The 24,957-nt window shown below is 40.2% G+C and overlaps 1 protein-coding gene across 5 annotated transcripts in view; it reads left to right on the plus strand.

Annotated features, from left to right (window-relative positions):
- Positions 1-24,957, plus strand: part of LOC122804756 (sodium channel protein type 2 subunit alpha-like) — a 2,239,151-nt gene that overhangs the window by 2,127,695 nt on the left and 86,499 nt on the right. For all 5 annotated transcript variants that reach the window (XM_044074821.1, XM_044074820.1, XM_044074819.1 and 2 more), the window contains one exon: positions 10,880-11,150. In XM_044074821.1, the coding sequence (XP_043930756.1) occupies positions 10,880-11,150 (271 nt within the window). The remainder of the gene's footprint in view (positions 1-10,879; positions 11,151-24,957) is intronic.

Below are 24,957 nucleotides of genomic sequence, written 5' to 3' on the forward strand. Positions count from 1 at the left end.
ATGGACATTCTCCACTCATTGGTCTATTCTCCAACACCCATTATCCAGACCAGTCAAAATATAACTCAAGCTGCAAGAGTTACCTTCTATGGTGGATCCGCTCCACTTAATAACACAAAGACCATCTTTTTGTTCAACTTAAACCCAAGGCCACAGTGACCATGGATGCGTTTCAGCTCGGATGGGGGAGGGCATTTCTTGGAAATGGACAGTCCAAGGCACATGGTCTCCCAAAGAGGTCAAGATGCATATCAGTGTCCTGGAGATAAGAGCTGTCCTCCTAGCGTTGGAGGCCTTTCAAGACACTCTCCCAGTCAGGACTATTGTGATCCAGATGTACAATATGTCAGTAGTCTGGTACATCAAAAAACAGGGGGAACCATGTTTTACCCTCTTTGTCGAGAAGCTGTGAGAGTATGGCAGAGGATGATCTCTTTCAATCACTTTCTGATAGCAATGCACATTCTGTTGAAATCCAACGTGATTGCATACAAGTTAAGTAGGTCCATTTTGATGACTCATGAGCGATCTCTCAATGTCAACATTGTGAAGAGCATATTTCATCAATGGGGCCAACCATGCTAAAATCTATTCACCTCTCCCTTCAGCAACAAATGCAGAAGGCTCTTTGCCTTAATCCCACACAGAGGGAGTCAATGAAAGATGCTCTGCTTCAAACGTGGCCCGAGGTCTCCTTTATGCTTATCCCCCATTACCCCTCATTCCCAAATTTTTACAGAAAGCATCTGAAATGAAGAGCACAGTTATCCTCATTTCCCCTTACTGGTCTCATCAGATTTGGTTTCCCTTCCTCTGACCTCATCTTCTACACCCACCATGGATTCTAGATCCAACTCCAGACCTGTTGTCTCATCTGATAGGAATGACTCACCTAAACTTAACAGGCCACTTGACCACATGGTTTCGCCAGTTCTTTTGATTACTAGACAGCCCAGGCTTTCTTTCCCAATCTGTCACATTTTATTATCTTCCCATAAAGCTTCCACCAAAAAGATTTACAAGAGTAAATGGAAATGATTTGTTCTTTGCGCCCTAAGCAAAAATTTAGATCCCTTTTCAGCACTGATTTCAAATGTCCTTGACTTTTTAGCCACGATTTTCAGTGGAGATTAGTTCCTCAGCTATTAGAGTAGTTATCAGCCATTTCCAACTTTCATCTGGGAGTAAATAAATCTACCTTATCTTCCTTTAAACTTTGTAAAGGGGTTCTAAAAAGGGCCTTCTTACTTAGACCCCCATTAAAGGATATTGCCCTTCCTTGTGATTTCAACATCATACATTAGGCCTTTTTGTCGACTTAGAGAAAGCATATGACAGGGTGACTAGAGAGGAGTTGTGGTATTGTATGAGGAAGTTGAGAGTGTCAGAGAAGTATGTAAGAGTGGTACAGGATATGTACGAGGGTAATGTGACAGCGGTGAGGTCTGCAGTGGGAGTGACGGATGTATTTAAGGTGGAGGTGGGATTACATCAAGGATCAGCTCTGAGCCCTTTCTTATTTGCAATGGTGATGGATAGGTTGACAGATGAGATCAGACAGGAGTCCTCGTGGACTATGATGTTTGCAGATGACATTGTGATCTGTAGTGAGAGTAGGGAACAGGTGGAGGAGACCCTGGAGAGATGGAGATATGCTCTAGAGAGGAATGAAGGTCAGCAGGACTAAGACAGAATATATGTGTGTGAATGAGAGGGAGGATAGAGGAATGGTGAGGATGCAAGGAGTAGAGGTGGCGAAGGTGGATGAGTTTAAATATTTGGGATCAATAGTTCAGAGTAATGGTGAGTGTGGAAGAGAGGTGAAGAAGAGAGTACAGGCAGGATGAAGTGGATGGAGAAGAGTGTCAGGAGTGATTTGTGACAGACGAGTACCAGTAAGAGTGAAAGGAAAGGTCTACAAGAGGGTAGTGAGACCAGCTATGTTATATGGGTTGGAGACAGTGGCATTGACAAAAAGGCAGGAGTTAGAGCTGGATGTGGCAGAGTTAAAGATGTTAAGATTTGCACTGGGTGTGACGAGGGTGGACAGACTTAGGAATATGTATATTAGAGGATCAGCCCAGGTTGGAAGGTTTGGAGACAAAGCCAGAGAGGCATGATTACATTGGTTTGGATGTGTGCTGAGGGGGGATGCTGAGTATATTGGGAAAAAGATGCTAAGGATGAAGTTACCAGATAACAGGAAAAGAGGAAGGCCTAAGATAAGGTTTATGGAAGTGGTGAGAGAGGACATGGAGGCGGTTGGTGTGACAGAGCAAGACACAGAGGACAGGAAGAAATGAAAACAGATGATCCACTGTGGCGAACCCTAACGGGAACAGCCGAAAGAGGATGATGATGACTTTAGGCCTTGGCTCAGCCTTCCTTTGAACCTTTGGCTAAATCTGATCTAAAATTTTTGATCTAGAAAACTGTTTTCTTAGTTACTATTACATCTGCCAGAAAAGTGTCTGAATTTCAAGCATTGTCCTCTAAGCCTCTTTATTTAGTTTTTCACAAGGATAGTGTTTCTCTACAGACCTTTTTACCAAAGATGGTTTCTGAGTCTAATATTAACCATTTCATTAATCTTCCAGTTTTTTCCAAATTTTTCTAACAAAGGCAAGTATTTGTTGCATTTGTTTGATATGCACAGACAATTATGTTAATAACTTCACAGAACTAAAGATCTAAGAAAGTCTGAGAAATTGTTTGTTTCCTTTTCTGATTCAAAGCTAGGGAAACTAGTATCTAATGTTACTTTGGCCAAGTAGTTAACTGATCGTATTACCTTTGTTTATCAAAAAGTGGGTTTAGCTTTACCAAAACCACCCAGAGCTCCATCCACTAGGTCTATGGCAACTTCATCAGCCTTTTTGTCCAGAACTTCCTTGGATGATATTTGTGCAGCTGCAACTTGGGCTAATCCTCAAACCTTTATTGCTGAATATAAACTGGATCTGGTTTCTAGGGGAAGAGCAGCTTTTGGCTCAGCAGTGCTCTGGAATTTCCTTATTTTGAGTCCTTCCAGGATTTGGGTAGCTGAGGACTCTGTTCCAAAGTTGAGGAATGAAGGAAAATGCACATCAGATTAAAAATGTATGTACTCACCATAATATTCCATCTCTGTTGTCCATTTCCATTCTTCCTCAACTTTGCATCCACCTACCCGCTCGTTGTTCTACTTCTGGAGGGATTGGAGAGTACTGGAGGAACCTCTGGTCCTTGTTTGAGCTCCAGCTTCCATTCTTTTCTTATTTTCCACTTCTCTGTTAATATGTGCAGCAAACTAGATCTAAGGTGTGTTAGGTTAGTGGGGCATTATGGGTAAAGGGAAAAGTTTGAGAGTTCAAGAATCCTATGATCTGGAAGAAGCTTCCGAGTCAGATCCGATGGTCAGATCCGAATCCAACAGCTGAAGAGGAATAAAATGCACAACACAAATGGAATGTTATGGTGAGTATGTATTCTGTTTTTTCCTTTTTTTCCAAGGCCCTAACTATATTTTCATTTTGAAGTGGGGTATTGTCTGTGCTGTATACTGAGTGGAGGGCTGTCTACAAAATGTGATGACATTGCTCTTTGCTGAGATTGATTTGAGCCTATTTCAGTACAACTGGTATGTATGAGCGTGAATTCTTTCTTTGGTGTCAGTGGGCGACTTGACAATAACTCCCAGTTTGGTGGCATCTGGAGACTTAATTAGATAGAGGTTGTGGTTTCTGGACTGGCGATCAGAAAATAAATGCTGAAAATGAGGGGTCCCAATAATATGCCCCAGGGTACCTAGTCACCTTCATACTTTCTGATGAGGCATCTGCCACTCTCGTGTGGATTTTGTCTTTTAGCTAATTTGCTGTCCATGTTATCACATAGAGTTCTATTTTGAAAATAAGTTTGCTTGCAATCTCAGCATGGGGTATGGTGTTGAATCCCTTGGGCAGGTCAAGGTATGTCTTGGGGACAGCATGACCACTGTAGACAGCCTGTGTAACTCTTTTGCAGAAGTTAACTAGATTCATTAGACAAGATCTTCCCCATGACAAAGTCAAACTGCTGAGGGTCAAGCCTAATGAAAATTTTGATATCAGTTTATGTGGTTAGTTATAATATATTATAATACATTTTTGGCTTTACAGATTAGGCTTGCCAGGCTGATGGGTTGATGGCACTATAATTCCTGGGGTTGGTATTAGAGCCACTCCTATATAGAGGGGTTTTCTCTGCAGTGCACCAAACTCCATTATGTAGAGGGATTTTCTCTGCAGTGCACCAAACTCCATGGACAATAGCTGTAGCAAAACTTGGATTAAATTAACTGAGACATGGCTGTGTGAGGCCATGCTTAGCACTATTTGTAAAGCAGCCAGGTATGTTGTCAGGTCCTATACAAGAGTTACATTAGTTAAGAAAGCTCCTTTAATACATTTCCCTTTGTAATAATAATGGAGTTAGGAGATTCATGGATATTTGGGCTTTGCATCATTTAATTTGTTTACTAGTTTATTAGCAATGTTTGTTGTGTTCTAATAGGTGGCAATATTTTGGAAAAGTACAGAGCAATGCTGGGCATTATTCTTTAGTTATTCCTTAATTGTCTGACTTACCTGAAGAAGGCACACAGTTATCCTTATCTTTAGATAATAGCTCAAGTTCATGGCTTACTATATAGTAAACCAAATAATATTTTTCACATTGTTAGTAATGATTTTTGTAGTATCCTTGATATGAGAGTTTATAGGTCTGCAGTATAACTTAAGGAGCCTTTTTTTCTTTTATTTCTAAAAAATGATGTTGGAGGCCATGATGATTTGTGTTGAATTCACTGTTATGTTTTGCTCTGGCTAGGACAGCCAGCTCTTAAATCTAAATGAGCATAGAACTCCTTCATAAAACTGCTATGTCAGCATTGAAGCTGATGTTTCCATGAGTAAACTTTGAAACCTTTGTAGAAGTGGATGAGGTTAATATGTTTGAAATCCCTGAATTCTAATATATTTGATAAAGGGATTTAAGAGATTTTAAATGTGAAATCCCATATTTATGATATGACTTAACACTGGGAAGGTAACACTAAAGGAATAGTACATGAAGTGGCTGTATTTGTAAGGACCATATTGAGAATATTGGGTACTCTACTGAGTTTGTTAAGTACCTCTTCCAAGGAGCTTTTATTTATTGGTCTGTTATCTTGTGTGCATACTCTACATTGATGGTTTAAGTGCTTCATTTTATTGTAGTTAAATTCTCCCAGGATAATGGAATAGGTCTTAATACACAGTTCATTGAATACATTTAGGAATCTTATATGATTATCATGGGACATTGAGGGCATCCTACAACAGGCTAAATATTAATAGTAAGTCCATTTTAGAGTGATTTGTAGTTCTTTCAGTTCAATTTATGGGTCTCTTGGAATCTGCCTAGAGGTGATATCATCCTAGACAAATCTAGAAAATCCACAAAAGTTCCTATCAGGCTTGAAGATATCATAGATGCAACATTCAGGTATTGAGGGGAGTACTGTCTTTACATTTAAAGCAAGGTTCAATAATTACACAGATATGGACCTGCTGCAAATGCAGGAAAACCTCGAGATCAGACAATTTATTGAAACCTCAGCACAGGATTGTCAAGATGAAAGAACTGGATCTGATGAAGTCTAGAAGGTATAAAGTGTGTATCCCAGCAAAATATATAAAATGCATCATCTGGAGTCAGTCTCTTTTCTGAACAAGAATTTGTTTCTGGATCTGAAGACATCTACAAGGATGAAAACACTTATCCCAATAAAACCTATACAAGGAATGTTCTGGAGTCAGTCTGTGAAGAAGGAGGAATTGAAATTATTCTGTTTTTAGACATAAAATTATTTAGTTAAAGGGATTGCTTTCAAAACTTGGACTCTCAACAATCCTGTGCCGGAGTTTTGGTTTGTCCTGATGCATACTGCCTGTAAACAGCGAGCTTGGATTGGAGATACTGGAGTCTTCACCTGCAAGTGAACTTTGATTTTGGTATTGTTGAGACTTCTGTCATTGAGAAGAGCCACATCAATGTGATCCGGTTGTAGGTTAGATACGTTTGTTATGTTGGAATGTTCCTTAGCGGGAATCTGCCTAATAAGGGCACTTTATGTAAGCAAATGTGTTAGCCAGTATATTGAAAGCCTTGGAACAAAAGGAATAGGTTATTCCTTTGCAAAGCAAGTTGAACTGTTGAGTATATCATTTTATGCTGACATGTGCTAGATCCCCCTGTAATGACACCAACTATATAACCAGTTGCTGAAGCCAATTACCTTTTGTTTGCACCAAAGCATCATTCTTGGAGAATGAACAATTCCACTCAGAGCCTGTGTCTTGTCCTCATTTGTCACACACATGGTGAGATACAATATGTCTCACTGGGCATATCTCAGCATTTTGCATCCCAAGCAATTAACTTTCAAATGGACCAGCATCATGGCTTAGCCATATTTGTCAGGTGAAAGGCTGTTTCCCTGTCTGAATGGCAACTCACAGTAACCCTGTCTTTGTCCAGCATTGTGAGTGGAGAATCCATGTGCCTAGCTATGTAGTCAGCTATCACTTTGACAGTTCTGTTAGTACAGTGCAGTGCTTCAGAGTAATAGATTTGAATTGATTTGACTGGTGCTGACTCTGTGCTGTAGTCATCCATAAAGGAAATGAGGTGTTGGATTTTTGCTGTCCCCTTGTCTTGCTAGTTCTAGGAGGCTTTGTTAAAGATTTTTTTCTAGCCTAACCATAAGACATTTTAATGTGCTTTTGGTTTAGATTATAGAGGAGGAGTGTGATGCTAATTATCAATGCTTTTTTGTGAGAAGGAAATGTCCAAATTAGTTAAATATTTGTACTGCTCACAGACTTATTTGCATTGATAAAGTTAAGGTAGTGTTTATAGTACCAGAGGATATCAACTGCTAAAAGGCTGGCAACAGAAGGGAGACAAGAAGGCTGACTTTCCATTTTTTGTCCAGTGATTTGGGGAGTTTAGTTTAGAAGTAAAGAGAAAATTATGTGTATTATATAAGTTAGTCTATGGTGGGCAGCCATTGCTGGGAAAGATGTGGATATGGCCACCCAAACCAGTGATGGTAGCTCCTGTCAGTGCATGTGGGAGAGTATGCATTTAAAGATGAGAGGACAAAGGCAGTCAGTGCATGTGGGAGAGTATGCATGCAAAGATGAGAGGAGTCTGTGCAAATGACACAAGTGCTGACATTACCACAGGGACAAGGTTAGGGTAAAATAAAGAAAATATGTTGTTGCTGAGATGCTGGCCAGCAAGAGCCCAAACTACCATCATGGCTGCCTGGATAACAGTCCCCCTCAGACAGGATAGTGTCTGAGCCAGAGGAAGATTGTTGTTCGGCAAGCATGCGGGCAAGCACATTGCATAAAGAATGTGTACCTGCAATCAGAGATTTTCAGGAATGGTGCATCTAGGAAACATGGCATCTCATTCAGTGTCAATTGAACATTCTTGCTGGAGATGTAGTACAACAGAATTCTGTGGTTGTTCTGTAAAACTAATCAAAAGATAAATGTGTCAATGCCCTGCACAGCCTCCAGTTAAAAGCAGAATATGAAAACCTTTCAGACATTACCCACCTCAGACTACAGGAGATTTATTTATTTATTTATTCATAGGTTCATAGGTTCATAGGAAGTTACTAGGCTATTGACCCGAGGGTCATTCCAAGCCTAGCCTATTACACCCATTGTATATCAAGTGAAAATCCAGACAATGCCCAAAATTATTATTAATAATGGTTGCCCATATCCAAGAGGGATGAGGGTGCTATCCTCAGTAGGAATTTACAGTTTCCCATCCATTCATCCAGGCTACATGTGCTGTGCTTAACATGAATTGGTAGTCTATTTCAGAGAAGTGGCAACCTCTGCGAGATAAATTTGTCTCTCCAGCTTGTCCTATTTAAGTCAAAGTCCAGATTAAGATCCATGGAGCAGGTAATTCTAGTCCTGTTTGACCTGTGGATGTGGAGCAACTTCATTAGGTTGGGGTTGGAGATTGCTCTGTATGTCAGGAATAAGTCTCCCAGAATAGTCTATATGCTACCAAGTAAAGTGACAAGGGGCTTGTGCTACAGTGCGGAAAAGGGCAAATTTCTATATGTTGGCCAAGTCATTTCCCTTCTGGGAAAAATATTCACTTATGCGAATGCTCGATGAACAGCCATTCGGCGACCCCGACTTAACAAACAGCCGTTCACTGCAACTAGACTCTGACGAACCAATACAGACCCGTACTAGGCCTTCTAGGCTCTCTGACAATGTTTTGAACTTGTCTGCTTAGGGTATGCTCAGAGTAGCAGTTTTGGGAATTATTCAGGCTGAGAGATTGAGAGTCTGTAGGTTGGGGTGCACAAACCTTCCCTTGTCCTGAGTCAGTCAGTAGGTCCACTCTCTGCAGCAACTGCCATGGATTCTCACTGGTTAAACTTGGTAGCAGAGGATACAAGTGCTGCCTAGGCCAGTCTGGGGCTATCAGGATGACCCTTGGGTCTTCCCTGATTTTTAGGAGGACCTTTAGAAGAAGAGGCAGTGGAGGAAATGCATAAACAAACAGGTGGTTCTAAAGGAAAGAGAAGGCATCTGTCCTCCAAGCTGTGAGTAAATTGCTCCTAGAACAGCAACTTTCCAGTTGAGCATTTTCTTTGGTGGTAAACAGGTCTATCTGTGGGGATTCCCATTTTTGGACTATGCTGAGAAATATTTCCCAGATGCAGATGCCACTTGTGGGGCTCCATCGAGTTCCTGCTGAGATGATCTGCTAAAGTGTTTCGAGTCCCTGGGATGTACTGTGCCATGAGGTGCAATGCCAGAGACTGAGCTGTCTCCCAGACCTGCACTGCTAGTTGACAAAGAGTAAGAGTGGGTGCCCTTGTCTGTTTATGTGCCACAAAACTATGGTGTTGTCTGTTTTGACAAGCAGGACCCCTGGTTTTCACTGATCTTTGAAAGCCACTAGGCCCTTTTGCACTGCCATCAGTTCTTTCCAATTTATGTGCTTGTGTCTGAACTGACTTTCTCATCTGCCCTGAGATTGAAGGTGTTGGAAATGAGCTCCCCAGGCTGTCTCTGAAGCATCTGTTGTTAAAGTCTGGCCCTGCGGGATGAACCTGAAGGAGAGACCCAGGTTCTGGGAACATTTCTGAGTCCACCATGTAAATTCCTCCTTGAGGCAAGAGATCAGATGAATTTGTCTCCAGGGACTGTGAGTGCTGACACCACATATCTCATGACTTGAATGAGGCAGCTGTCTAGACAGGTGTAAATCTGTATCCCTCTTGTTTTGCAGAAGGCAATCACAGAAGCTAAACACTTTGTGAAGACCCTGGGAGCAGTAAACAAGCCAAAGGGCAATGCAGATAACTGTAAGTGACTGGTACCTGCTCTGAAATGAATAAAACTTCTGCATGATTCCTCTATAAGAATGTGCAGGTAAGCATCTTTTAGGTCTAAGGTGACCATTAAGGCCTGAGGAGCTATCATGGCAAGAAGTTTTTTGAAGAGTCAGTATTTTGGATATTGGTACCAGCAGGGACTGATTGAGGATGGACAGGTATAAAATAGGGCACCAAGAGCCTTCCTTTCTGGGTACCAGTAAAAGCCTGGAATAGAACCCTTTCCCTATTTAGTGTTCTGGCTCTGGTGTCACTGAGCCCTGTGAGCATAGGTTGTGAATATAAGAAAGGGCCTCTGCTCTTTGGTTTTGTGAAACATCCAGATGACCTGAATACCTTATTTATTTATTTATATTTGTTTACTGGGGTAGTGCACTGGTCAGTGTTGACCAATTTCAGGACACAGACACTATTATGCTATCTTGTTTTTCATGTTACTAAATAACTGTTTTTTTCTGAAATTGCCTTTGGCTATACAATCCACAGTATTTTAGCTGAGATATGTTCCTGTCTAAAGGAAGGAAATACCATGTAAGTCTATAGAAAAGACAAAACTTTACTGTAAAACACTGTCTCTGTGGTTTATCATAAATAACTTTGCTCAGAAAATGTTAACTCATTCAAATCTATAGTACCTTTTTGTATGTGTCCAGTTAACACCCATAACTTCTTATGGTGTCCAGACTGTTACTGGGTCTGTCTTTTTTTTATTAAGTGACTTATGAACTAATAAGTTCACCAGTCCCTTCAGTCAGACAACTTTCTGTAGAAAAAAAGTAATGCACATAATATGACTGAATAAGTGCTTTTTTTTGCCAGAATATTTTATTCATCTGTAAAGAACCATGCCAGCCTAAAGTTTATGGTATCATTGTGCATTTGGTAAAACCGTAAGACAAAGCACAAGTATAAAGACTTTTAATGGTTCACTTTCATTGCACCAATCAGAATGCAAAGGCTGGAAAGCAACTTACAGCTGAAAACAATGTGACTTTATCACTTAGTTTTCCATTCACAGTAGCTCCTGTAACGTGTAAGGCAAATGCTTTGTCCTTCACTCTTCTCAGATTACATAATGAATGAATGAATGAATGAAAGCTCTCTAGAATTAGGCTTTGGTCGTTGTAGGAGTAACTGATTGTCATTTTGCCAAAAGGTTTAATATATATATATATATATATATATATATATATATATATATATATATATATATATGTGTGTGTGTGTGTGTGTGTTTGTTTGTATATATACACACATATACCCACTTGTATTTAGTATGTCTTACTGTACTTTTGTAATCAGTATATCAGCGCTTTGAACATGGTTAGATAATTCTGTCATTTTTATGTTGCAGTGAGTTAACAGAGATATTGGCTAACAAGTATATATTTTAACATTTTCTATGTTTTTATTTGCATTCGTCTGTAGAACAATATCCAAGGTATGGTTTTTGACTGTGTCACAAAACAAGCATTTGATATCATCATCATGATTCTCATCTGCCTTAACATGGTCACTATGATGATAGAAACAGATGACCAAAGTAAAGAAATGGAAAGTACTCTGTACAAAATCAACTTGGTGTTCATTATCCTTTTTACTGGAGAATGTGTCCTGAAGGTGATCGCACTTCGCCATTACTATTTTACCATAGGATGGAACATTTTCGATTTTGTGGTTGTCATTCTCTCCATAGTAGGTAAGAAATGCTTTAAATAATACTTTTTTAGCAGCATATTGTATATTTCCTTATAAGTAGACATTTCCATTGTTGCACTCACTTTTTACTAAAAAGTTGGCGAATAAACTCAAGGGAACAAGGATAACCATAACAATAAACTTCTTGCTGCTTCTTAAAATGATTCATAAAATTAAAAAGTACGCCTACACAATAAGAGCAGACAAAAGTCATTAAATTCCAAACAAGATGCCAATGAATCATTTCTGACCACAGAACAAGTTAGAGTGCAGAGATATTTCTTGTTAAGTTGAAAGATATGGAGGTTTAGTATTCATTTCTGCTCTCAAAGAGATGTCCCCTTTTCTGGGTCTTTTTTCTTAATCCCTAGATTTCTGAGTAACACGTTAAAACTGGTTAGCTGACGTGGTAAAGATGCTAACTGTCTTGGAAAGAGATACTTGGTGGTGTAAGCCAAATGGCATGCATTATAAAGCATTGACTTGTAGTCATCTTCCTTTGAATGCACCTATTAAACAAGAACTTTCTTTTCTGGTCCCCAAGAAAGAAGCCCCATTAATGTGGGGAGTGTATTATTATTATCCTATGTTATTATGCCCTCACCTGGATGGACTGCATTATGTGATTCATGTAGAGACATTTTATTTATTATTTGTTTACCAGGAAAGTCTGATTGGGATAAGACCCATTTTCAGCAGAGGCTCAGGGAGAAACACTCCAGACACATGTCTTGAATGTGGGAGGAAGCCTAAGCACTTGGAGGAAATCCACACAAATGCAGGGAGAACAGGCAGACTCTACACAGAAGGCATCCGAGCTGAGAATCAAACCAGAGAACTGCTTGCTGTGAGGTGACAATGCTAACCGCTGTGCCGTCCAAACTGCAGTCTCATATGCAATATAATTAAACAGATGGACAGCATATTCCAGTTTGTCTAGCAGAATTCCACTGGTTCATCTACTATAACTAAAAGTGAGAATTCTCCAAAATTATTTCTCTGTTAGTGAGGTCTATAGTTTTCCTTGTATGACATCAGCCACCACATGAATATGAACTGTTTCTCTCTCCAGTCATTTCAACGAGGTCTGTTGCATAAAACAAATTAAAGTAACACTTTCTTACTTTAATGATTTAAATCTAGCATAACAATATCAATCTCTTAGTGCAAGAAATCTGAACAAAGCCTAAAATAATGGGGGGGGGGGCGCAAAGGCCCCAAAATAGGGACAAATTTTAAATATTGTTCTTATAAACTTAGAAAGTTGCTAGAATAAAAGGATTTGTGTTAAGCTTCATTTTCTGAAGCATATGAAATCTGAAACTCTAATGCATGTAATTATTTAGTGAATTCAGTCCTCAGTGATTTGTCTGAAAAGCATAAATCTTATTATTGTGCAAAATAGCATTCACTTATAAAGTCATGTTTTGCTGATAGCATACCTTTCATAGGTAAATACTAGGCTATCAATTTGCATACTATTACAAGCCTCGCCAATAACACTCCTAATCAGGATCAAACTGTACCACCTGTCTATGAGGTAAAGACTTTAACCATTATGACAATTCCTCCCCAGTCATCCAATGAAAAAACAGCAAATCATTTGTGACCCCACCCCAACTCATTATCACAAATTCTACCCCTTTATGTATCTAAACTTATTTCAGGCTAAATAAATAGCTATTTCCAATTTTGAAATAAAAATAAATATACGGCCATCAAACACTGAAAAACAAAAGGAAAAAATTGCTGTCCAAGACCAAGAAGGAGCAGGTGCCCAATTGGAAGCAATTGAACAAGCCTGAACAAGCAAATAAGAGCACTAGTGAAATCCTCCAAAGCAAACTTTGAGAATAAATTGGCCAACTCTACTAAAGACAATGATATGGCTTTCTTCACATATGTCTGCAACCTCAAAGGAAGCACCCAAATCTGTTCAGAACTGGTGGTCAAGGACATCAAATATACAAATGTTGTAGATATAGCAAACTTGCTGGCTGACAGATTCCCCTCTGTCCCCCCATCAGTAAATCAGGACATCCAGATTACCTTCTCCCTTCCCCTTATATCTAGGGAACAGGTTATCACTGCTCTCTCAAAGGCAAAAAATATAGCCTTCATGGGACCCGATAACATCCCAGGCTGCATCCTACATGAACTCAGGCAGGAACTTGCAGCATCATTATGCACACTATTCAACCAAAGCCTGAGTACTGGCTTCTTCCCAGCTGAGTGGAGGACAGCCACTGTCATCCCTTTACACAAAGGTGGAGCGTCCACCAATCCGGGAAGTTATAGACCCATCATCCTAACTAGCTTCATCTGCAAGGCCATGGAACGGATTATCATTGACCTCATTAACAAGGACATTGACAACCTCCAAACACTTGATCCCACACAGTTTGGCTTCATCAAGGGGAGGTCATGTTTGCTAAATTTGGTTGACTTCTTTGAGACAGTCACCACAGCCATAAATGAGAAGATGTTGCACACTGCCTACCTTGACCTGGCCAAAGCCTTTGACACTATTCCCCACTTGGGCATAATAGATAAACTCTCTCAAATAGGCATCAATCCATATGTTACCAGATGGGTAGCAAACTGGCTCACTGACAGAACCCACGTAGTCAAAATAAGGGAAGCCACCTCAAGCAGTATACCTGTAACAAGCAGCGTACCCCAAGGTTTGGTCCTGGGGCCTCTGTTATTTGGGATATACTTTTTTGAGGTGCATGCCAAAACCATGACTGACCAAGTTTGCAGATGAGTGCAATCTGGGTGCTTTCATCAGTTCCCCTAGTGATGTGGACATCCTCCTAGACATTCTCTCTCAGACAAATAACTGGTGCCAGAAACATGGCCTCAAGCTGAATAGCAAAAACTGCATCATCATCCTCCTCTTTGGGGAAAGTGATGTCCCCACAAATTATCACATTAATAACAACATCCTAAGCATGCACTCAGTCATAAGGGGCTTTTGACCACCATGTTGCTTCTGTTGTATGGAAAGCCTTCTACATGGCCCACCTCATAAGTAACGATTTCTCATCTAGGGACAAAGAGGTCATAACATCCATGTATTCTTCCCTTATAAGGCCCATTATTCAGTATAATGCCCCTTTCGGCATGTACCTCACAAAGCACATGCAGCAGCTGGAGAGACCACAGAGGTTTCTCACCAGGAGAATCCAGGGCCTCAAACATCTACCATACACAGACAGGCTAAAGCCCTGTCCCTCTCCTCAGTTTCATACATACTCCTCAGAGGTGACCTCTGTCTGGCATACAAGGCGATCACGGACTCCACCTTGATGGGACTACTGCATATCCGCAAGTCAAGCTCCACTTGAGTAACCCACACGCTCGGCCTCAACCTGGTCTTTGACATCAACAAAACTTGTTAGCGGGACAGATTTATGTCCCGGAGACTCCTCCATCTATGGAACAGACTCCCTCTCCACATCAAGCAGAGTAACTCTTTATACCTTTTTAAGTGTAACCTGGATAACTGGAAGGGAAACAGAAAATATACCCCTGGGATTCCACCCGTGTCCATGCTGGACAGGGGCATTGGGTGCTGATTTGTCTAAGCATGGGCTAAACTCTTGGCTAGGCTTATAAGGGCATCAATGCCAATAGCTTAGTAACCTCCTATGATCCTATGAAAATTTTTCTATTCACGTGTGTGACAGTCTGAGTTCCTCAGGGATCTGTTCTTGACCCGCTTCTGTTTACAGCTTTCATAAACGAGATAACTCACTGTGAAAGCCCACTATTACTGTAATGTTTCAGCATTAAACTGCAGTACAATTTCCATTCATTACAGACATTCCTGACTTCATTAGGATTGCATCTTTACTAACCCAAGTAAATATATGGCTATATCTGATCTTTCTCATCTCTCTGCAGTTCATACTAAATTATCTGTATTACTTCACTAGACTAGATAAATATGGGTTTATTCAGTAGCATTGCTACTTATCATAAGTGACTTTCATAGCAGAACATAGATGAATGCCTTTCATCAGATCATGTAGCTCCTTTTATTCTCTCCTGCTTTTATAACCCCATCTCATTGACCTCAGGAGTCTACCTCCAGATGTTTATCATTCTCACTGCTACAGCAGTCTGTAGCTATTTAGGTTATATCCTGCCCCGTATGACATGGCTGGCCAGTCTTCAAATGTCTCTGGTTCCCTTCTTCACATGTTCTCAGGCTGCTGTGCCTCGAGATCATTGTGGAGAAAACAGCAGCCTGGGCACCAATTTCTTCAGTACTTTTTTGCTGCCCTCAAGAGAGCACATGATAAATGGTCAGCTTCAGTCTTCCATTTCTGGCAGGTAGGTCCACTTTGGAGAACCATTCCACACAGAAATATTTTTTTTTTTTGACAAGTAATTGGGATTGGGTCTCATTTAGAATACTGGTAATTTACTGTGTTGACATTGTAGCAGAGACATCTTATCCGACAAGTTAGTTATTGGGACTAATTAACTATGTCTGGGGCACTTCGTCTTAAAAAAAAATGTGCTGCTTTTGTACTCTCCCTGTGTGAATTAAAGGAGTTAACTGTTTTAAGGAATTACTAGTGTATTTTGTGAGTGTGACAATTTATCAACATTTTTACTTAATTCAGTGACACTTTCTGTGAAAAGGGACTGTGGGATTGTGGTGGATTGAAGTGTACTGCTTGGGCTTTTAATTTCGTGACAAGTGGAAGTATATATACTGCTTGTGAACACTAGACTGACAATTTACCTTCAAACCAACTTATTCCAGCAGGGTCTACTAGCAAACAGGTTTCTCTAGAGTTGCCACCCTTCATTGTGGCTGAAACCAGATGAAGACCACACCCCTCCTCACACTACCAGTAACCGCACTAATCTCTTCCCCTCTCTTTGACTACATCCCGCTCATTTGATGATGTCTTTGTCACGTCAGATGAGTGGAAACCCCTTCTTTTTCCATTTGTGATGCTTTTCTTTCTGCTGATTTACTATACTTTACTGTAAAAAAAAAAACATAGTAAATATGATGATTTAACAAACTTTAATAGTGAGTTTCTTTTTTTGAAACAGCATACCGGAGTTTGTACAGTGTTTTGTAGCCAATCAATTTGATTTCTGGGTAGTCCAAAACAATGGATAAATGCCAATGCTAGGTTTCTCCCTCAGCAGGAACATGGATACCCCTACAGTCCTGTCGTTTCTCATCCTGCTGCACCTACAAAGGAAAAACAAAATAAAAAGCACCTGCCTGTATTGCAGGTTCAGTCTGTGTCTTAGCCTTTGATGAGTGACTCTGTAGTGGCCATAGCTTGATGTTCATAACTCTTACTGCTGCAGTGGCCTTTAGTTATATGTGTTGTATCCTGCCCATCATACAACAACTAGCCAGCTTCACAAGGCTCTAGGTCTCTGCCACAGCTACTCTCTATCTGCTGATTGTCTAACCCCTTGGACAGAAATCAGTAGTTAGAGTGCAGGCAATTTTTGGAACTTTCTTGCCACCTCGAGAGGAAGCCACTCTGAGACTAATCAGGAGCGGCAATTGTCTTTGATCTTCATTTCGGGCAGATAAGTCCCTAAAGGGGAACACTTGCATACAGAAGTTATTGCCATTTTAAGAAAATATATATTTATTTTGGATTCATGTCTTTTTCTTCAATGTTTGGATGATGATTGGCAAAACACTGGCATCCCAAATATCAAAATGAAAATCAAAAAGGAAAAAACAAATGCTAAAAAAAAAAAAAACTAATTCCAAGATCACACTACAATCCGAAAGGGCAAATTTCCCAATCCCTGTTATACCCCAGTCACAAACAGTAGGCACTCATTTACTCCTGTATGTTGACATTAGCAACACTGACATTTACATTTCAGCCTTGTTTGTCTTTCAGCTTTTCCCGGTTAGGGGTCACCACAACAGAACTCCGGTCCGCTAATGATTGGCAGTGGAATTTTATGGTGCCGAGTTGCCAGCCCGACTCCCAGCCTTCAAAGAAGGCACACCCATTCATGCACGCACCTACCTGCATGTCTTTAAACATCACTAGACTGTGGGAAGGACATGCAGACTCCATACAGAAGGCGGTCCAGCCAAGAATCGAACAGGAGAACCTCTTGCTGTGATGTGACAACACTAACCTCTGCACCACCACTGCCTACATTTCAGCCTTGTGTCACTTGATATTTGTAGTTGTTGAACTTTTGACATACACCCATTTATTTTATTTGCAGATTAAGAGCAGAATTCCCCCTTTTAAAAACTGTATTGGTTCGATATCACAGGTTTTCACAGGGACCACTATTTTTACAACAGGGTTTATTTTTAAGTGTTGGAGCAAATTTTTTCATATAAGTGGATTGCTTTTGAGAACTTGTATTTGTTTGTGCAAGTTTTAGTACTCAGAAAGTATTTTACAGATGAGGAAAAGTATATTAACTTGAATAATTATGTATATTTCATGGCAGCTTACCTTCATTTTTTTCTGTCAGGGCACTTCAGAAAAACTTTGAATTCTGACAGGGCTTTTATGTTTTTATTGTGCTTTACTTTTGAGTGGGATTGCATTGAGAAGTGTGTGTGTGTGTGTGTGTGTGTGTGTGTGTGTGTGTGTGTGTGTGTGTGTGTGTGTGTGTGTGTGTGTTGCTTGTGAACACTTCTCTGATGAGCTACCTTCTTACCAACTTGTTTCAGCAGAGCTTACTGGTAATCACACTTCCTCATCTGCTACAGCATGGATACTTACTCCAGTCCTACTGGCTTTTCTACCACCATACTTGAAAAGCAAAAGCAACCCATTAAGGAGGCCTTGCTGCCACCATGGGCTCAGACCATGCATAAGCTGCCAGTGTTGACTCTGTAGTGACTGTCTGTTTTTCCTCAGACCATTCACTAGTATCTTCGTGTTCCTGTAAAGTAGCCCCTTTAGCCATCTCTGTGGTTATTCCAGGTACAATCAGGGTATGGGACAACTATCTTCTTTGGGTTTGAGAGATACTCCATGAGGGTCTACTCCCGATGGCAGAGGAAAAAGACCTTTTTCCAGAGGTGAAGTCCATTCCATAGTTAGTTTTCTTCCAGAGAAGTCCCTGCAAAGAAAAAAAAAAAAGGTCAGACATTGTTCATCTGCGGACATAGTGTTTTCTTGTAATGATTATTGCCTTACTTTAGTCAAGGAGTTATTATGGACTGTTAATCCTGGAACTCAGAAATCCTTACTAGAGTGCAATCTCAATAAAGACATTCCTAAAGAAAGTTTCTCAGAGGACTGACATTGACAAAGACAGACCATCTTCCTTCCTCCTTCGGAGATTCTCAAGCCCAAAACTCTGATTCTGAGGAAAGTTGGTCCTCTCCATCTTTCTTGGATGAGTTTTCCTTTAAAGAAATTATTTCCAGGATGAATGAGGCATGTTTTAGGATGTTCCCACTGAACCAAGGAGATATCATGATATTTTACAAGTGGATTTGATAACATACTACACCCATCCCTCCTATTTTGCCAACCTTGGAGGATGTGTTTAATACTGCCTGTAATAACCCTGACTTTCAATCTTCACTCTTCAAAAAGGCATATTAGACTTTATAAAATACCTAAAGCTAAAAAATTCTTGTTTTTTCATCTTTAGACTGACCCATCTGTCATTTTGACATCTTTGCCAGCTAGATACAAACTTTTAGTCAATATTAATCATTCCTCTCTGGATGAAGAAGGTATGCTATTGAACAGTTTTAGTAAGAGAATCTCCACTTTTTACACTTTAAGATGTAAAATTCTTGTCTACGAAGCACATCTTTGGAAGTTTATTCTTTGCTGTGTAGATGATTTAAGGGAACAGACTGCCACATTTCCTTCAGAAGGTAGCTCTTATCTGAATCCTATTTCTAATCTGTCTTAAGTACCTAAATATACTTTGAAGGGTGCTTATAAATGTCCAGATGCTGCGTCTAGGGCCACTATTGCTCCTACAGTTTTGTGGAGGAATGCTTAGGTTTGTAACCAAAGGTTTGCTGATGAAGTAAGCTTTTGAGATTTTAAACTTTACTTTAGATAAGGGCATTTTTGTTTGACCCCTCTGCTACTCAAGTCCGCAAACAGTTTCATGGAAGAAGAAGATTAATTCAGGGAGTTTATAAGATTTTTCAAGTCCCCAGTTAGAAATCTGTCAAATCCTCCACTCTCTTTAAAGGATAAAATAAATGATTCCTGCCACCTCCTGGCAAACATGGATCAAAATGAGCTGGTAGGAGTAGGAGCAGAACTACAAAGTAGGGATTCTTTTCAGAAGAACGGGCAGTTTCATCCTCAGAATGTCTATGCTCAAGCTTTTCTCCTAAGACTTTTTTCACCGGTAGGGGGCCCATTTGGGGATTATGTACCACTGGGTCCTTGATATTTGTGTTAGTTACTGCCATCCTGTCTGTCCTGCTCCTTTAGCAAAATATATTTGTCTGCATATGGATCCTCCTCTTTCTTTTCAGCCTTTCCTGAAGCTTTTCTCCAAAGAGGTTTTTCACAAGTAAGATGAACTAGTAAACAAACAATTGGTACTTTATCGGTATCTTTACTTTGTGCAGGAAAAGTTAATTCTGTCTACCTTTGAACCAGCTCTTCTGGCTTTTTTGGCTCACTGTCTCATACTTGCAAGCACAACAATTTCTGGGCTTTATCAATGCAGATACCCTTGACCAGTTAGTACGCACACCCACCAGAGGTTCAAACATACTGGACCTGGTACTCACCAATATGGAAAAGCTCTGTACCCCCCCCCCCACCCATCCTCATATAACATCCTCATCATTGAGGTCAGACCACAAAACTGTCTCCTTCAAGATAAAAATCAACTCAGTAACCCCAGCGGACCCTGTAATAGTTAGGAACTATTCCAAAGCAAACTACATTTGCCCTTTTTCCATTGTAGTGTGATCCTGGAGTTAGTTGTTTTTAGCATTTGCTTTTTCTTTTTGATGTTGATTTTGACATTTGGGGTGTCAGTGTTTTGTCACTCATTAGTCAGAAGTCCCAGTAACTAAAAATAACTTGTCTTATAAGATGCCTCTGCTACAATGTCAACACGGTAAGTTAAAAGTATTCTTAAAGAAACCCAATCCTATTGTATTAATTGATAGATTGTCAAAATTCAGTGCCCCTTCCAACCTCAAGTTCATAGCCACCTATGTGGAATTGTTCACAGAGACCCTGTACAACCATGTAAATGGTTGTATAGAGGTCGCTGTACCTGCTAGAAGTAAGACCAAAACAAACTTTAAAAACAAACCACACTGGTAGAATCCTTAACTTAATACAGTATATAACCAAAGGAAGAAATTGCTAAAATCAGGAAGGGCAACTTCCATAATTATAATAGCTCTCTAATTAAACTAAACAGAAAACTAAGAGGACTAATTAAGTCCAACAAGGCCAATTATAAGGCTTCCAGGCATTGCAGGGTAAAGATAACCACAAAACCTTCTACAGCTATTTCTGAAACGTCTACGGCCGCACACAAGTGTGTAACAAACTGGCGGCCAATGGTGCCACCTTCACTGAGCAGAGAGACACAGTGAATTTGCTGGCTGACAATTTCAGCTCAGACCTCACCCCCTGAAATACCCACAAACATACCCCCAACTATTAACAGGCAGCAGGTCCTGGCGGTGCTTGATAAGGCAAAAATACAGCCTCATTGGGCCCCAACAATATCCCAGGATGCCTTCTGAATAGCTTGAAATATGACCTATCAGGACCACTTGAGTCACTTTTTAACTGTAGCCTCAAAACAAGCTTTTTACCAAGAGAATGGAGGACTGCAGTGGTTTTCCCACTTCACAGGGGTGAACCATCACCCCAGAAACTACAGCTCTGTTAATCTGACTTGCCGTAACATGCAAAGCCATGGAAAAAAAATGATCATGAAAATCATCAACAAAGACACAGGCAACCTTTAGAAACTGAACGCAATCCATTCTGGCAAAAAGAGGCCATGCCTACTAAACCTGGTGGACCTCTTTTTGAGAAGATCGCCAAGGCAATGGATGATGGGAAATAATGCATATCACCTATCTGCACCTGGCTAAGGTGTTTTATACAATGCCTCACTCAAGTATAGCTGACAAACCCATCAAATGGACATAAACCTCTATATAACTCACTGGATTGCCAAATGGCTCACAGACAGGACCCAGGAAGTCAGGATTTTGTGATACCACCTCCCCACCTCCACTAAGAGACTCTAGCCAGCAGTGGGGTACCTCGTGGCTCTGTGCTAATTTTTCTACTTTTCAGAGGAAAAAGCTAATGTCAAGGGCCTTTGGCTGACCAGTTTCACAGATGACTGCAAATTGGGAGCCATCATACATTCCCCCTATGACACAAACAGGGTTTAACACAGACACATTATTTATGCCAAAGCCATGCACTAAAAGTCAATGACAAGAAATGCATTATAGTATCTTCAAGGAAACCTGCCACCTAAGCTAATTACTCCACCGATAAGACATCCCTAAGAGATGACCTGGTCGTCAAGGATATGGGAAAATATGTAGACAGTAATCTAGCTTTTGACCAATATGTGGCCAAGGCATTAAGAAAATCATTCTATGTCACCCAACTTATAAGTAAGGACCTGGCATCTGGGTCTAAGGAAGTCATACTGCCACTTTATTTGACCCTTATCAGACTCATCATTAAGTACAATGCCCACTTCAGAATGTGTCTCACTAAACATATATGCAATAGTTGGAACACCCACAAAGGTTCCTTACCAGGACAATCCAGGGTATAAACACATTGTTTTATACAGATCTCCTTGAAGCCCTTTCTCTATACTCTGTCTCCTACAGGTTACTGAAAAGCGATCTATGCCTGGAATACAAGGCATCCTTGCATTCAATCCTAATGGACATTTTGCATATCCACAAAATGAACAGCAACAGAACCACTAGATCAAAGGATTTAAATTTTGCTTTTGACATAAAAAAGACATGTTGGCAAGACAGATATGTGTCTCAGAGGATCCCCATACTTTAGAATAGGCTCTTTGCCCATGTGTAGCATCGTCTATCCCTAACCCTAGTTTAGTGTAACCTTGACCAATGGATGGGAAATCTGAAATTCACACCAGGTCTGGACCCATGTCTCTGATAGACAGAGGCAGACAGTAATGCCCAAGCTAACATACCTCTCCCCCCACATAAATTTTGTAACTAACATACCCCCCAATAAACACCCATGATACATAGCGACACAAGGGGGTTGATTTGGGCAGCTAAGCTTATAAAGGCCCTGATGGTCATTAGTGAATACCCATGATTGCCTGTTTTGCTTATTGTTTTGCAAGAGGGTTTCTGAGTAGCAAGCTCTTGCAGTGGGCAAACCCTATTTGGTTTTCCATATGTACAGGGGTAACAGAGGTATTTTAGAACAAATCCCCCCGTTCATGTCATTAGTTTCGGAGCGTGTGTTGAATCTATCCATATATCTCTCTATATTCTATCCAGAAATTTATAACCAGGGAGGAAGGATATTCTGTCTACTCTGAGCATGCCTGCTCAGTTCAGGTACCACCTAATTAGAACAAAGTCCTTTAGGCAAGCTGAACACCTGTGAACTTATTATGATGTAAGAGTTGCCAGCTGGTTGTTCCTTGCTGCTTTTTTCTTGTTATTCCCACCATAGTAAAACATTTCTAGGCAGGATCAATGCACATTCTACTAGAGCTGTATTTTCGTTATGTGTTTATAGGTAAGTACTAGGCTAGCTGTCCTCGTGGGAAATTTAAGTCGAGCTAATTTTTCTTTCAAAGGTGAGGATTAAACCCTGTAACTGTGAGATAAATGCCTTCACTAATATAACAATTTGCAGTCCCCTAATCTAAACACATTATAAGCTCATACTAAGCTGAGAGTCTACAGACTTTTACAAACTTAGTCAATGGCCAGAGATTAGAATCAAATCCTGTACCTTGCATTTGTGAGCTAAAGAGTTTAACCATTATGCCAACCCCTTCCCCATGCTTTGACAGCATACTGAAAAGGGGTAGAGCCTAGAAACATTCTGTAGTGACAGTGGCACAACAGGTAGCACATTTGCCTTTGGTTTAGAAAGCTGTGAGTTCTGTTCCCACATCTGATACATTAATTGCTGACACTGTAATACAGTATGTGAGTTTCTCATCCATTAGATGAGATAGGTTTAGATTCCAAAGACATGCATATGGAGCATTTCTCCCCGGGCCTCCGCTGAAAACAGGCTCTGTGTAACCTAGTCAGACATTCCCGGTCAACAAATGTTAAATAAATAAAAATAAATAAACTTGTAAAAGATCCTGCATATATGCATTGGAGAAGATCAAGTGGTTCTGGAAAGATAATACAAATTTAGTACCAGCTCAGATCACCTGTAATACATCACAGGATGTTATCTTGCTTCATTCGTTGTTCTTTATTTCACACATAGCAGTTGTGTATAACTCATTCCATGGGCAAGGGTGCAAATATTCAATATTTTTAAAATATTATTAAAAATCATGCGAAACAAGCAGTAAAATAAGGGATGTGCAAAGGTTTCAGAAACTTGTAATTTAAAATCCAAACAAGTACCTCCTTATACAACTATAACAGTTCCGGAGGGTCACAGGTCCGGAGGGTCACAGTTCCTTATGCCACATTGCTAAAACAGGTCTATAATGATTAACCAAACACAAAACACATTGTCATGGAAAACTACAGCAAATGCACACTAATAATGTGAATTTACCAACTCAGAAGACAAAATATTACACAGAGTAAAAAAAAAAAAAACATTTTAACAGTCTCTGCTCCCTGCACTACTGCAGACTACGACAGCACCAGAAATGAGGAAGAGAGGCTTTATGCTGATTTTAAGAATCTTTTTGGCTTTTCTTGACTGTTTTTGCTAACCACACTTCTAAAAGCTATTTTAAAGTAGTCTTGTTACTATTTCTACTGTATTTTGCTGTTTAAATTGTTATACTGTTTGTGCACTTGGTTTCTGATTAAATTTAAAGTTTAAACTGCATTTACTGTTGTAGGCTACACATTCAAATGCAATAGCTTTTTCTGTGCTTATTTACCATTTAATTGCATTGCTGTGCTTAATTTAACCTTAAAAAACAAAACAAAACCCCACAATTACTATCTGTTTGCTCATTTCCCGCCTTTTTCTATACTAAAATAGTCTGGAGCCCAGATTTGCTGGTTTCAGGGCTTTATTTTTGTGTTTCTGAATTGTCTAAACCTTGCTGTGTCCAGACCTTGCTGTGGCAGAGTAAAGTCTTTCTGCTTATCAGTGGGAGTGGTAAGCTGCCTATCTGTCGCTACAGGAGTGGTTTTTAGCTCAGGAGGTTGGGAGGATGGCCTAATGGTTAAGGTGTTTTCCTTACAAGCACAATGTACAGGGTTTGAATCTTACAGGGGATAATTGGCTAGGCTTAAAAAATGGCTTGCAAGGGCAGTTAGCCTAGTACTAATCTATGAACTTATGAACCTAAGGAATTGTACCTTATTGGCTGTTTGGGGGCTAGGCTTAAAAAATGGCTCGCAAGGGCAGTTAGCCTAGTACTAATCTATGAACTTATGAACCTAAGGAATTGTACCTTATTGGCTGTTTGGGGCTGCTTTCTATCAGTTTCAACTTTCTGGCTTAAAAACCCATGTTTACATGGGTTTGCGCTTGCTTTAGCTCAGCGGATCCTGTTTGGGCGTCCTGCAGACTACTACAGCAACATAAATGAGGAACAGAGACTTTTTGCTGATTAAAAGTACTTTTTTGGGGTTC

The sequence above is a fragment of the Protopterus annectens genome, chromosome 6.part0 (genome assembly GCF_019279795.1).
Source record: "Protopterus annectens isolate FY-2018-M chromosome 6.part0, PAN1.0, whole genome shotgun sequence".
Lineage (NCBI taxonomy): Eukaryota > Metazoa > Chordata > Ceratodontiformes > Protopteridae > Protopterus > Protopterus annectens.